The sequence below is a fragment of the Nothobranchius furzeri genome, chromosome 13 (assembly GCF_043380555.1).
Source record: "Nothobranchius furzeri strain GRZ-AD chromosome 13, NfurGRZ-RIMD1, whole genome shotgun sequence".
NCBI classification, from domain to species: Eukaryota; Metazoa; Chordata; class Actinopteri; order Cyprinodontiformes; family Nothobranchiidae; genus Nothobranchius; species Nothobranchius furzeri.
Genome location: NC_091753.1, coordinates 59,236,438 through 59,250,489, shown reverse-complemented (window position 1 = coordinate 59,250,489; position 14,052 = coordinate 59,236,438). Strand labels below are relative to the sequence as shown.

At 45.1% G+C, this 14,052-nt stretch overlaps 1 protein-coding gene across 1 annotated transcript in view; it reads right to left on the bottom strand.

Annotated features, from left to right (window-relative positions):
* Positions 1–12,880: 12,880 nt before the first annotated feature.
* The window catches only part of eml2 (EMAP like 2), a 32,237-nt gene continuing 31,065 nt past the window's right edge, over positions 12,881–14,052 (bottom strand). The window contains 1 exon segment of the mRNA XM_070543702.1: positions 12,881–14,050. Coding sequence (XP_070399803.1) covers positions 13,925–14,050 — 126 coding nt within the window. The 3' untranslated portion in view covers positions 12,881–13,924.

The following is a 14,052-nucleotide window of genomic DNA, read 5'->3' as shown; positions in this document are numbered from 1 at the left end:
AATTAAAAGCCTTCGTCAGAAATTCAACTACCTTTTTGAGAAGTGGAGAGTATGTGCCAAAGCATCTAAACGATCCTTATCACAATTAGAATACTTAACTGAAGATTTACTTAACGACATTATTGGTGATATAACAGGACTTTCTGCAGATGTTCAGCGGGCATTCAGTGAGTTACGTCTTAACACACCTCCTGATCAGGAAACACGGCGCAAGGTGGATCTCTGTGTACAGATATCTAAGTTTATTGTATCCAAAGCTAACAGTAATGTTGAAGGAAGGCCAGAGGAAGAAGAACAAGAATGGCCAGATATGGGATCTCTATTTGAGTCAACTATCTCAAAGTCCCGTGCTTCTGAACGCTCCAGTAAATCGTCTGTAAGACACCAAGAAGCTGCTGCAGAAGTAGCTGCAAGCCAAGCTGTTCTAAGAGTGCTAGAAGAGCAAGAAAATGAACAGAAAGAAATTGAGAGGCTTGAAGCTGAAGTAAAAAGAAAAGCAGCCGAGCAAGAAGCTTTAAGTAAAAAGCTTCGTCTGGAAGGAGAAGCAGAGGAACTCAAACTGAGAATGCAAATAGAAGAAAATGAAGCAAAGTTAAAGGCTAAACAAGAAGAAGAATACGCAACTCTGCAACGGTCTCTTGATGAAAGAAAACGTAAGTTACAGCACTTAGAGAAGGTGAAAGATCTATGTGCAGCTCAAGCGAGAATGCAAGTGTATGATCAGAGCAGTGTAACGGAGGACATCATAGTGGACATGTCAAACACTAAGGATGAAGCCCTCCGACAGCCGAGTCGTGAGCTACATCAAGGGCACATTGTTACCCAAGCTACAACAAACAATGTAGACAATGTTACAGCAGAGCTTGTTAAGGCGCTAGCAGGAGCATTAAATGCTAGCAGGATACCGGTTCCAGAACCACCAATCTTTAATGGGGATCCACTAAGATACAGTGACTGGAAACTCTCATTCCACACGCTCATTGATCAGAAGAACATTCCAGAACAGGAGAAAGTATTCTATCTTCGCCGCTATGTGGGTGGACAAGTAAAGAGTGCACTGGATGGATACTTCCTGCTTGGAACTGAAACAGCTTATGTTGCTGCATGGAAGTTACTTGATGAAAGATACGGTAATCCATTCATAATTGCAAAGGCCTACAGAGATAAGCTTCAAGCTTGGCCCAAAATCTCAGCAAAAGACAGCATTCAGCTAAGAGATTTTGCAGACTTTTTACGTAGCTGCGAAACAGCCATGTTTCATATTAAGTCATTAGAGATTTTGAATGACTGCAATGAGAACCGAAAGATCCTCACCACGTAATCCAGATTGGCTCATAGCTAGCTGGAATCGTACGGCTACGGAAATTGAGGAAGCAACACATAGGTTTCCCAATTTCAGCCAGTTTGTTTCATTCATCACAAGAGAAGCAAAAATCGCCTGTAACCCTATTACATCGTTACAGTCACTAAAGCAGAGTGAGTCCAACAGTCCAGAAAGGTTGAAACCTGCAAGACAAAGAAACATTGAGGTTAAAACGTTAACTACAACTACTCAAGAACAGACAGTTGTGACCTGCATGTTCTGCAAAGGGCCCAATCATGTGCTCACGAGATGTAGAGGCTTTCTGGAAAAGGCTGTAACTGACAGAGTCAAGTTTATTAGAACAGAGGGATTGTGCTTTGGTTGTCTCCAGCCTGGCCACCAGTCAAAGGGCTGTAACAACCGAAGTATTTGTGAAAAGTGCAACAAAGGACATCCTACGTGCTTGCACGAAGAACGTAACAAACAAGAGCAAATTCCACAACAAAACGAGATGGATGTAAGTTATAAAAATCCAACTCAAAGGAAGCAACCTCAAACTCAAGGAGCGACATCTACGGCTACAACGAACAGAGTCATCTGTCAAGAAGGTCACACACAAACTTCAGCAATAGTTCCTGTTTGGCTCTCGTCTTCTACAGAACCAACACGAGAAATACTGACGTACGCTCTGCTAGACTCTCAAAGTGATACTACCTTCGTCCTCAGTGAGATTGCAGAATCTCTGGATACTCCTAAAGAATCAGTCAAGTTAGAGTTATCGACTATCACGTCAAAGAATACAATCGTTCAGTCTCAAAAGGTAAAGAATCTACAAGTTCGTGGGTTTTACTCAAACAAAACTATTCCTTTGCCACCTGCTTTCACGCGAGAGTTTATTCCAGCTAACAAAGATCATATTCCGTCAAATGAGACTGCGAGGGCTTGGGCGCATCTGAAGCATCTTCAAGCAGAGATAGCTCCTCTGCAGGAATGTGAAGCAGGACTGTTAATTGGATACAACTGCTCGCAAGCATTACTTCCGAGACAGGTTGTGTCAGGCAAAGAAAATGAACCCTACGCACAGCGTACAGACCTCGGCTGGAGTATAGTGGGACAAGGTAGCCAATGCCTGAACTTTGGAGATGCTATTGGCATCAGTCATCGCATCATAGTGAAAAGGGTCGTCCCAGACCTTAATCCTTCTGTTGATCTACAGACAAAGATACATTACGTAAACAGAACTAAAGTGAAAGACATCACTCCTTCTGAGATCATTAAGGCACTAGAGATAGACTTCCCAGAAAGAGGAGTTGATGACAAGAAGGTGTCTCAAGATGATTTTAAGTTTCTTTCTAAACTTAAAGAAACCATCAAGCAGAACGACGACTGACATTATGAGATGCCACTGCCATTTCGTGATGAACGACCTAAACTACCAGACAACAGAATATGTGCAGTGTACCGTCTGAAATGTTTGGAGAAAAGACTAAGGCGAAACAAAGAGTACTGCAAGGATTATGTCAAGTTCATGGACGATATGATCTCCAGAGGTGACGCAGAAAGGGTTCCGGAACAAGAGTTAAACAATCCTGCGTGGTATATTCCCCACCACGGGGTCTATCATCCACACAAACCAGGGAAAATCCGAATAGTATTCGACTGTTCGGCCAAGTACCAAGAGACGTCCCTGAATGACCATCTGTTGACTGGTACCGATTTAACAAACACATTGGTGGGAGTGCTGTGTCGCTTTCGCAACGGTCCTATCGCGTTAATGTGCGATATAGAGAGAATGTTCCACCAGTTTTATGTAGAAAAGGGAGATCAAGATTACCTACGTTTCTTATGGTGGGAGCAAGGAGACCCTAGCACGACACCATCTGTCTATAGATTGAAGGTCCACTTGTTCGGAGCAGCTTCATCTCCTGGATGCGCCAATTTCGGCCTGAAACATCTTGCGGCGCAAGGACAAGGTCGGTTAAAGGAGAATGTCATTCGATTCATCCAAAGAAATTTCTATGTCGATGACGGCTTGGCGAGCGTCTCAACAGAGAAGGAGGCTATTCAGCTTGTGAAAGACTCAAGAGACTTATGTGCTACGGGCAAACTGAGACTCCATAAGTTTGTGTCAAACAGTGAACAAGTACTTGCGTCTATTCCTGAAGAGGAACGAGCAACAACTAAGACCCAAGACATGTCTCTTAGTTTACCTCACATTGAAAGAGCGCTTGGAGTCGAATGGTGTGTTTCATCGGATACATTTAAGTTCAGGGTACAAGTCAAAGCCAATCCGTTGACCAGAAGAGGTGTACTTTCCACTGTCGCCTCAATCTATGATCCTTTAGGGTTCATAGCACCATTTGTCCTTCTAGGCAAACAAGTTCTCAAACAGATGTGTAAAGACAAAGTAGACTGGGACGAAGAAATTCCAGACTATTTGAGACCTCAATGGGAGTCATGGATTACAGATCTACCAGAACTAGCTGATGTACAAATCAAGAGATGTTACATTCCTCCTGATTTTGGACGAGTCAACGGCTTTGAACTTCATCACTTTGCCGATGCAAGCACATCAGGTTATGGCGAATGTTCCTATTTACGAGTCACTAACCAAGAAGGCCAAGTCCATTGTTGTTTAGTCATGGGCAAAGCAAGAATCACACCCAACAACATTATGACTATTCCAAGACTTGAGCTTTTAGCATCAGTCGTGGCAGTTAGAGTCAGTGACCTGTTAAGAAACGAACTAGAAATAAAGGATTTAAAGGAGTTCTTTTGGACAGATTCCACAGTAGTTCTTGGCTACTTAAATAATGATGCCAAACGATTCCAAGTATTCGTGGCTAATCGTGTACAAAGAATTAAATCTAGTACGACTCCAGAACAATGGGCTTACGTTGCATCAGAAGATAATCCTGCGGATCACGCTTCCCGGGGTTTAACTGCAAAACAGTTGAAGTCGTCCAACTGGTTTACGGGTCCAGTGTTTCTCTGGACAGAGAAACTACCGGAAAGAAATATCAATGTGGGGAAGATCAAGGATGAAGCACTTGAGCTTCGTAAAACTATCGCATGTGCCACCGAAGTGAGAAAGGAGAGAACAATGTTGGCACGTCTCCAGAAGTTCTCAGATTGGTCCAGATTGGTCAGAGCTGTAGCAAGGCTGAGACATAAAATCAAAACATACAAAGGTATAATAACAACCATAGAAAGAGATACAAGTTTAGAAGAAAGGAAGGAGTCTGAACTTGTAATCATCAAGCTTGTCCAAGCCGAAGCTTTCTCAGAGGAGATAAATGCTCTGAGAACAAAGAAAACAGTTCCTGAGTCAAAGGATGGCAGGCTGTGTCGATTGTGTCCGTTTCTGGATGAGGAAGGGATACTTCGAGTCGGAGGACGTTTGACTCATGCATCACTTCACCCTCATGTGAAGCATCCCGCGATTCTACCGAAAGAGAGTCATATTTCTACTTTGCTTGTCAGACATTTTCATGCAAAGGTTGAACATCAAGGACGTGGAATGACAATGAACGAACTACGAGCTAATGGATGGTGGATCCTTGGCTGCAGCAGTTTGGTTTCTTCGCAAGTCTACAAATGCCTCAAATGCAGGAAATACAGGAGAGGTACTGAAACACAGAAAATGGGAGACTTACCTTCAGACAGAATTGAACCAACTCCACCCTTTACGTGTGTTGGGATGGACTGTTTCGGACCACTTTACGTTAAGGATGGACGTAAAGAGCTGAAGAGATATGGTCTAATACTAACTTGTCTTTGTTCCCGAGCTATCCACATAGAAGTGGTAGATGATCTGAGCACATTCATTCATAAATGCTTTGAGGGCATTTATTGCTATCAGAGGGAATGTTCGCCAACTGAGATGTGATAGAGGAACCAATTTTGTTGGCGCTCAAAGAGAATTTGCAAACCTGATGAAGGACATGGATCAGGAAAAGTTCAAAGCTTTCGGTTGTGACTTTCTCATGAATCCCCCTTCGGCGAGTCATATGGGAGGAGTATGGGAAAGGCAGATAAGGACAATAAGGAGTGTTCTTTCTGCTATTCTTGATCGTTCAGCAAGAAGACTGGATTCAACGTCATTAAGAACCCTTTTGTATGAAGTTATGGCGATCATTAACAGCAGGCCGCTGTCTGCTGAGAGTCTGAATGATCCTGCTGGACCGGAGCCATTAACGCCTAATCATATTCTAACTATGAAGTCAACCATCATTCAGCCTCCTCCTGGACAGTTCCTGAAAGAAGATATTTATCTTCGAAAGAGATGGAAAAGAGTGCAGTACTTGGTCAATGACTTTTGGATCCGTTGGAGGAAGGAGTACTTACTCAACTTACAAGCAAGACAAAAGTGGCATGTATCTAAAAGAGACTTGAAGGTCGGAGATATTGTTCTACTCCAAGAAGATTTTGCGCCACGTAATACATGGAAGATGGCTAGAGTCACAGATGTCTTTCCTGGGGCAGACAATAAGGTCAGAAAGGTCAGACTCTTAGTTCGAGAAAGTACAGTCAACAAACAGGGTACATCTACGACTAAGACAGTTTCACTTGACCGACCTATTCACAAGGTTATTGTTTTGGTTGAAGCTGAGTGATTCCTTTTCGAATTTATGTTTACACTTGTTAGTTTATTTCAAGGAAATCTCACAAAATGATTGTGACATTCGGTGGGAGTGTAACTGCAGCATATAGTCTCACAATGTAATCCATATAGTTCGCTGTTGAAGTTCTATTATGTGTAGTCTAACATGTCACCTCTAGAGGGTGCTATCAGCTACCGGATGAATAGATGAGCCAACGGTAATCAGTTGCAAGCTGTACTGAGACTTGCTTGTGAGAAGTGTCAGTTGTCAGTTGAAGGAGCAGCTGGAGGAAACTGTTACGAGTTTCACTTCGGGATTAACGGCAGATAAGCATGGACTTTGGTCGGTAGATGAGCCGGAAGAAGCGGAAAAGAAGAAAATTAGTTAATTCCTTTCGGCAGCACGCAGCCAACGAGTTTTCACGGTGGATAAAGGTGTATGAAAGTTCATTAAATTCACCAGTTGGAGGAAACCACTTGTGTCCGAACGTGCTTCAGGGGAATTACAATCGACTTGTACAGTACAGATGTGCTGAAAGGCAAGAGTCTCAACTTTCAGCTAAAAAAAGACCGCTCTAGCTATTATAGTTTTTATTTTATGGCAGTTTAAACGGGATCATACTAGCAGGGCACTTCCAGCGGCCCGCTGCCGCTCCGTTTTTCATGGGGTAAATAATAGCTCATTTCCCGATTCCAAAAAGAAAGAATGGTCCTACCAGCTCGCCACTTCAATATGAAGATCAGTTCAACATGGGGAAAAAAACCTGACCTGTAGGCCAGAGAAACGTTCATTAACACATCAAGTTCTATTCAGTTTACCGGTAAACATATCACGAATGTACAACAGGTCAATTATTAATCATCTTGGCTACGTAGCTCAATCTATGCATTCCAGTAGCATTTGCTACAAACAAATACAAAAACAACAATAAAGGAAAACAACTGTCTGACAGACAGCATAGCCGAATTCAAGACAACACATAACAATAATCATTTGATTGCTCTTGGTTTCAAGTTAAGCCCACTAAAGTGCTTAAGTAAATAAAAGTGTTTCAAAAACAGCGTTTTTGAACCGGAGTTCTGCTCGCGGTGGGAACTCCGCCGAACAAGGTCATTTTTTTATAGCGAAAACGATCGACTGGTCACTGACAAGTAAAAGGGTGTTATTGGTAGATGTTAAGAACACTTACCGCTGAAGTAAAATGAGAGTATAAATGAATTGAGGGGAGAAAAACGCTTTGTTTTCCAACGCCGTTCTACAAGCAACAAGCTTACAGCCACGGCAGGAGCAGCTTTCATGTTTGCCGCGACGTGGAAGGAGCCAATCAGGAGAGGGACCTCATATCAGCTGACGTGGGTCATGTGACAGGGAGTAGATGATATGGGTTACGCTTTGTTGTGCTTTTATTACAGAAATATTATTATTATCATCACTATTATTATTAAGAACATGCGATTTCTATGTTTTGTTTATGTATTGGTTGATGCTAAAAAAAATATTTTTTTAGAAAAAAAAAGAAGAAAAAAGGAAATTAAATGCCGCCCCCTGCAGACTGCCGCCCTGTTCGGCCGCACATGTTGCACATATCAAGCTCCGCCACTGTGCAGCTTAATGGGCCATTCCCATCTGTACCGGGTCGGCCCGGGCCGGGTAGCCCCAGTCGGCCCCAGCCTGGCCCGGTTGATTCCACACATCCTTGCCTTAAGCCCATGTGGGCTGATTCTACCCACCAATCAGAGGCTTGCTCTAATGGAAGGTGTGAATTTGCTGTCAGCAGTGGGTGTGTTGGCCCTGGTCGGCCTGAAGCAGACCCCCTCCAGAAGAGGGCTGAGAATGAGCCTTGGTTGGCCCGGAAAAATACCAGGCCACCCAGATATGTAAACAACCTACGCTACCCGGCCCGGGCCGACCCGGTACAGATGGGAACGGCCCATAAGGTATCCTGTGCCAAGAGCACACATGGACACCTTTACATGGTGTTCATTATGGACAATCCATGACCGGCACAGACGTCCAATAACTAAACACAGCTCAGATTCAGATCAGGGGGCCGTTCCTCCCAACCACACCTCTCCAGGTCTCACTGTTGTTGCCCGCGTGAGCGTTAAAGTCCTCCTGCAGAACGAGGGAGTCACCAGAAGGAGCGCTCTCAGCACCTCCTACATGGTCTCCAAAAAGGATGGGTAGTCTGAACTGTAGTTTGATGCAAAAGCACAGACCCCAGCTAGGACCCCCCCCCCCCCCACACACACACACACACACACGTAGGCGGATTATTACAATATGAATAATTTTCCTAGGAACCTTCTTGACTAAATTCTATGAATTACAGTTTGACATTTTTCTAAACATTTGAACTTTGATGCTGAATCCTTTAGTGAAATATTGTTTTATTCTCAGTTGTGGAACAGATGCTCAGAAAATAAGTGAAACTTCCTGTAGAAAATAATGTTTCATAGCTTCAACAGTTGATATAAGAATAAATGACTCGTATTCATCATCAGAATTATTAATCTTAGGGTGAAAACCTGCCTTAAAGTGGGGTCATGTTGGGTCGCATCTAGTGGAAAACATCCAGTAAGCAGGACATGAACTCAGATGTGACTAGAAGTGTGTGTGTGTGTGTGTGTGTGTGTGTGTGTGTGTGTGTGTGTGTGTGTGTGTGTGTGTGTGTGTGTGTGTGTGTGTGTGTGTGTGTGTGTGTGTGTGTGTGTGTGTGTGTGTGTGTGTGTGTGTGTGTGTGTGTGTGTGTGTGTGTGTGTGTGTTAGAAAGCAGCAGCCTCAGGGTTTAAGGAAAGGGACCTCAGACAGTCCCAGTCTTCCGTCCTGCCTCGTCTCATTAAGTGTCTCTCAGAACATGAGAACAACTGGGTTCATTTTCTTCTCACGACTTGTCCCCCTTAAAAAAACAACTTCCTGTAAATATTAAAAAAGGTCAAAGGAATTCATTTTAATGGCAGAACAGGTTTTATGTTATTATTTTGAGCATCTTTAAAGTCAAATATTTCATAATTTTAAGCCAAGGATCTTTTAAAATGTATTGTTTCCTTTAAAAACTTTATATTATTATTAGTAGTAGTAGTAAATGATAAATGACCCGCACTTGTATAGCGCCTCTCAGAGTCAGGACTCCAAAGCGCTTTACACTACAGTGTATCATTCATCCATTCACACACACATTCACACACCGATGGTGATGAGCTACGATGTAGCCACAGCTGCCCTGGGGCGCACTGACAGTAGTAGTAGTATTCAGCCCTTTAATAAGCAGGTCAACCACAGCAGGTAATACCCTGGATGAAAAAGAACAAGCTTACTTGAATAAACAAAATTCTCTTAATCCAAATATTAACAAAAATTAGGCCTACATTTATTATTATTAGGCCTTACATTATTTGAATAAATATAATTAATTCATTGCTTTTTTCCTTGATGTGGAAGTTAAAATGTAAAAAAAGGAGTCTATATGTGCTCTTGGCACCAGGATACCTTCGGCCGCAGCTCGATGATCGACTTTGTTGTTATTTCATCTGACCTGCGGCCGCATGTCTTGGACACTCGGGTGAAGAGAGGGGCGGAGCTGTCAGCTGACCACTACCTGGTGGTGAGTTGGCTCAGATGGTGGGGAGGATGCCGGTCAGACCAGGCGGGCCCAAACGTATCGTGAGGGTCTGCTGGGAACGTCTGGCAGAGTCTCCTGTCAGAAGGAGCTTCAATTCCCTTTTATAGACTACATCACATTTTACAGACTACATCAGCTTCTGTGTTGACACGGTAGTCCCCCAAAAAACCATACTGTGCTTCCCCAACAATAAGCCCTGGGTTTCCAAGGACATAACAGCAACCCTGAACAAGAAAAAAATAGTTTTCAGAAATGGTGACCGAGATCAGCTGAAAGCCAAGATTGCTGAGGGGAAAGAGTCCTACAGACGGAGGCTGGAAAACAAACTGCAGGAAAACGACACCAGGGAGGTGTGGAAGGGAATGCGGGCTATCACTGGCCTGAGACAAAAGAGAGGTGTTGGGATGGAGGGGGATGTCGAAAGTGCTAACAACCTAAATCTACACTTCAATAGGTTCGACTGCCCAGCGTCTCCTGTCTCCACAGCCAGCTCTTCCCATCTTCTCCTTCCACCCCCCCCCCCCCCCCCCCGCCCCACACCCCCGCTTCCTCTGACTGTCTCACCCTGTCCCTCTCAGCAGATGACATCAAAAAAGAATTGGGCAGACTCCACCCCGGCAAAGCTGCTGGTCCTGATGGTGTCAGTCCCAGGGCCCTTAGGTGCTGTGCTTCCCAGCTGTCTAGTGTTTTACAACGGATCTTCAACATGAGCCTGGAGATGCAGAGCGTTCCATCACTCTGGAAGACATCCTGCCTGGTTCCTGTCCCTAAAAAGATCAACCCGTCGACCCCCAGTGACTACAGGCCAGTGGCTCTGACCTCACATGTCATGAAGACGCTGGAGAGACTCGTCCTAAAACATCTGCGGCTGCTGGTGGAGCCTTGGCTGGATCCCCTGCAGGTTGCTTATCAACCTCGTATCGGTGTGGAGGATGCCCTCATCTACCTGCTGGACCAGGCATACTCTCACCTGGACATTGCTGGGAGCACTGGGAGGGTCATGTTTTTCGACTTCTCTAGTGCCTTTAACACGATCAGACCATCGCTGCTGGGGAACAAGCTCACAGAAATGCAGGTGGACGCCCCACTTGTAGGTTGGATTACGGACTATTTAACAAGTAGACCACAGCATGTCCGGCTGATGAGCTGCCGCTCAGATAACATCCCGAGCAGCACGGGGGTGCCACAGGGGACAGTTCTATCACCCTTCCTCTTCACCCTTTACACATCTGACTTCAGGTCAAGTCTCAGTCTTGCCATCTGCAGAAATCCTCTGATGACTCTGCCATCGTGGGCTGTATCAGGGATGGTCAGGAGGTGGAGTACAGGAGTGTGGTGGACAGCTTTGTGGAGTGGTGTGAGCTAAACAACCTACAACTTAACATCACAAAGACTAAGGAACTGATTATGGACTTCAGGAAGCAGGCCCCACCTCCTACTCCTGTCACCATCAGAGGGGCAGACGTTGTGATCGTTGAGGACTACCGGTACCTGGGGGTTCACTTGGACTGTAAACTGGACTGGACTAAGAACACCAATGCTATCTTCAAAAAAGGGCAGAGTCGGCTTTTCCTACTGAGGCGGCTCAGGTCCTTCAATGTTGGTAGGAAAATGCTGACCATGTTCTACCACTCGGTGTTGGAGAGCGTCGTGCTCTTTGCAGCTGTGTGCTGGGGCAGTGGGGTGAAGATAGCTGATGCCAACCGGCTGAACAAGCTGATTAGAAGGGCTGGGTCTGTCCTCGGTGTTGGACTGGAGAACCTGGAGGAGGTGTCTGAGAGGAGAATGCTAAAAAAGCTCGCCCACATGATGGACCATCGAAGCACACGCAGCAAAAGACTCATTGCCCCGAAATGCAGAACTGACCGCCACAGGAAATCCTTCGTACCGGTGGCAATAGGACTGTTTAACCTGTAGGTGATTCTCCTAATACTGTTACCTAGGTTACTCTGTGCCCTCACCGACTGTGCAATATTACCAGAGTTCTGATTGTAAATGTTTTTATCCCCCCATCATATCATACGCTGCTACTACCCCTAATTCTATTACACAATACTTAAATCACTTTTGTGAATCGCCTGCACCGACGGCTTAATTACTTATTCACCAGCATGCAGTCATGTATTTATTTGTTGAGTTATCTGATTGTTTGTTTTGCACTATCCTACTGGGTACTACTGTAGATAATTTTTACTGTATATATTGTATATCTTATTTCTATTTCAACTGTTCCTTTGTCTCTCCTACTTTGAGCATGTAGATGACACAAGGATTTCTCTCGGGATAAATAAAGTTGTTCTTATCTTATCTTATAGGAAACATTTTTTCTGATTGGCTTAATGAACTGACCTGGATTGGAATGTTTATTATGTGAAGTGCCTTGAGACGACTCTTCTTGTGATTTGGCGCTATATACATAAAATTGAATTGAATTGAATTCCCACCTCCGACAGAACTTCAAATGTTCCGGGGGAGGCGGGGGACATTGAGTCTGAATGGACCCTGTTCCGTGGCTCCATTGTTGAGGCGGCCGACCGGAGCTGTGGTCGCAGGATCGTTGGTGCCTGTTGCGGTGGCAACCCCCGAACCCGCTGGTGGACACCGGCGGTTAGGATGCTGTCAAGCTGAAGAAAGAGTCCTATCAGGTCTTTTTGGCCTGTGGGACTCCAGAGGCAGCTGACGGGTACCGGCAGTCCAAGCGGAAGGAACGCAGCTCGGGTGGTCGCCAAGGCAAAAACCCGGGCGTGGTGGGAGGAGTTCAGTGAGACCATGGAGCAAGACTTCGAGAAGATTCTGGTCCACCATCTGGCGCCTCGGGGGGGGAGCAGTGTGCTACCAACACTATATATAGTGGGGATGGTGTGCTGCTGACCTCTACTCAGGACGTTGTGGATCGGTGGGCAGAATACTTCGAAGACCTCCTCAATCCCACCGACATGTCTTCCAGTGAGGAAGCAGAGTCTGGGGACTTTGGGTTGGCCTCTCAGATCTCTGGTGCTGAGGTCACTGAGGTGGTTAAAAAGCTCCTCTGTGGCAAGGCTCCAGGGGTGGATGAGATCCGCCCGGAGTTCCTTAACCCCCAGAAACCCAAATTTAGAAAACAACTGCAAAATCTACTCCAGAAGTATGGGGTACCAGACCCTCGGAATTTTTATTTTGAGAGGCGCTATAGAAATGATATCTTCTTCTATGTCTCTCAGCTGGCCAGGGAATGCCTTGGGATTCTCCCGGAGGAGCTGGCCCAAGTGGCTGGGGAGAGGGAAGTCTCTTGCCTTAGGCTACTGCCCCCGCGACCCGACTGGATAAGCGGATGAAAATGGATGGATGGAGATTAAAATCTGTAGATCTGGGTAAAATAACAAAACTTTATTAACAAAACAGAGGAAGGCAAAGCACAGCTGAAGGCCCACTTCAGAGGCACAGCAGCCTACATTTCCCATCAGCCATCTGCTAAAAGTGCCACAATAATAATATGAACATCCAGCATTATTACAGATAAATATTGAATCACCACTCAGATTTACTGCATAATAAGAGCATCTACAGCAGCCTGGGCCATGCTCGTTCCTCTGCTCTGTAGCGCCATCTAGTGCCTCATCAGCTCGGTTACAGTGGAAGTACAATCACAGCAGCCTGGGGGTCAAAGGTGAAATGAAACAGACTTTCTGTACCGCAAACTACACAACATAACAATCGACACCTCAACGGTTTTCAGACGTCAGGACCAAAATAAGGAAGTTAAAACTGTAAAAGAGGAAGGAAAACCACCTGGTTTAGGATTCCCGGGGTCAACCGATTCTCCCAAGCACCCCCCAGCCTCTCCCACTTTGGAATATCAGACTCTAATAAAGTTACATTCTGCTGCAAAGGATGGTTTCAAGTTTAAAAGTGAAGTTGTGATTTTTTGCGTTACAGGAGAGGCCGGTGCATTATCAGAATAATCACCGGAAAACCCCAAAAGGGTCGCACTTTATCCCGGTTTTCCAACTAATTCACGTTCCTGTTTCACTGAATTTTTTTTGTTTATTCACGGAGCTACATAAACTTTAAAATGGCAGTTTTAGTCGCATTTGTATTTTTATTTATTTGATGGCATAAAAGAAAGCCAGCGAGAGATGAAACCTGACGAGTAAATCCAGCAGCAGCTGGGTCACATGCTTTTAAAGCTTCTTCATAATAAACAAGCTCCTTCCTACCAACAGGTGGAATTCCTCGTTAAAGGGGTTACCATGGATACAGCTTAGGCACAGTCAGTACTAACGCTAAAACCTCAGGTCTTATGTTTTCACCACATTCAGCTCGTTACTTTTCTATGTACTACAGTGATCCGTCTCTGTGGGTCGGTCCAGTTGAGTTGTTTGGTCTGAAGTAGGCACAGAGATGTGGGGGCGTTGCCTAGGCAACAACCCACTGCAAGATGCTGGTATCCTTCCCGCCGGAGGAGAGCAGGTGACTGTCGTCGTGCAGGAAGGCCACGTTGGTCACGTGACTGCTGTGACCGCCGTACTCGTGACTCGGAGCCT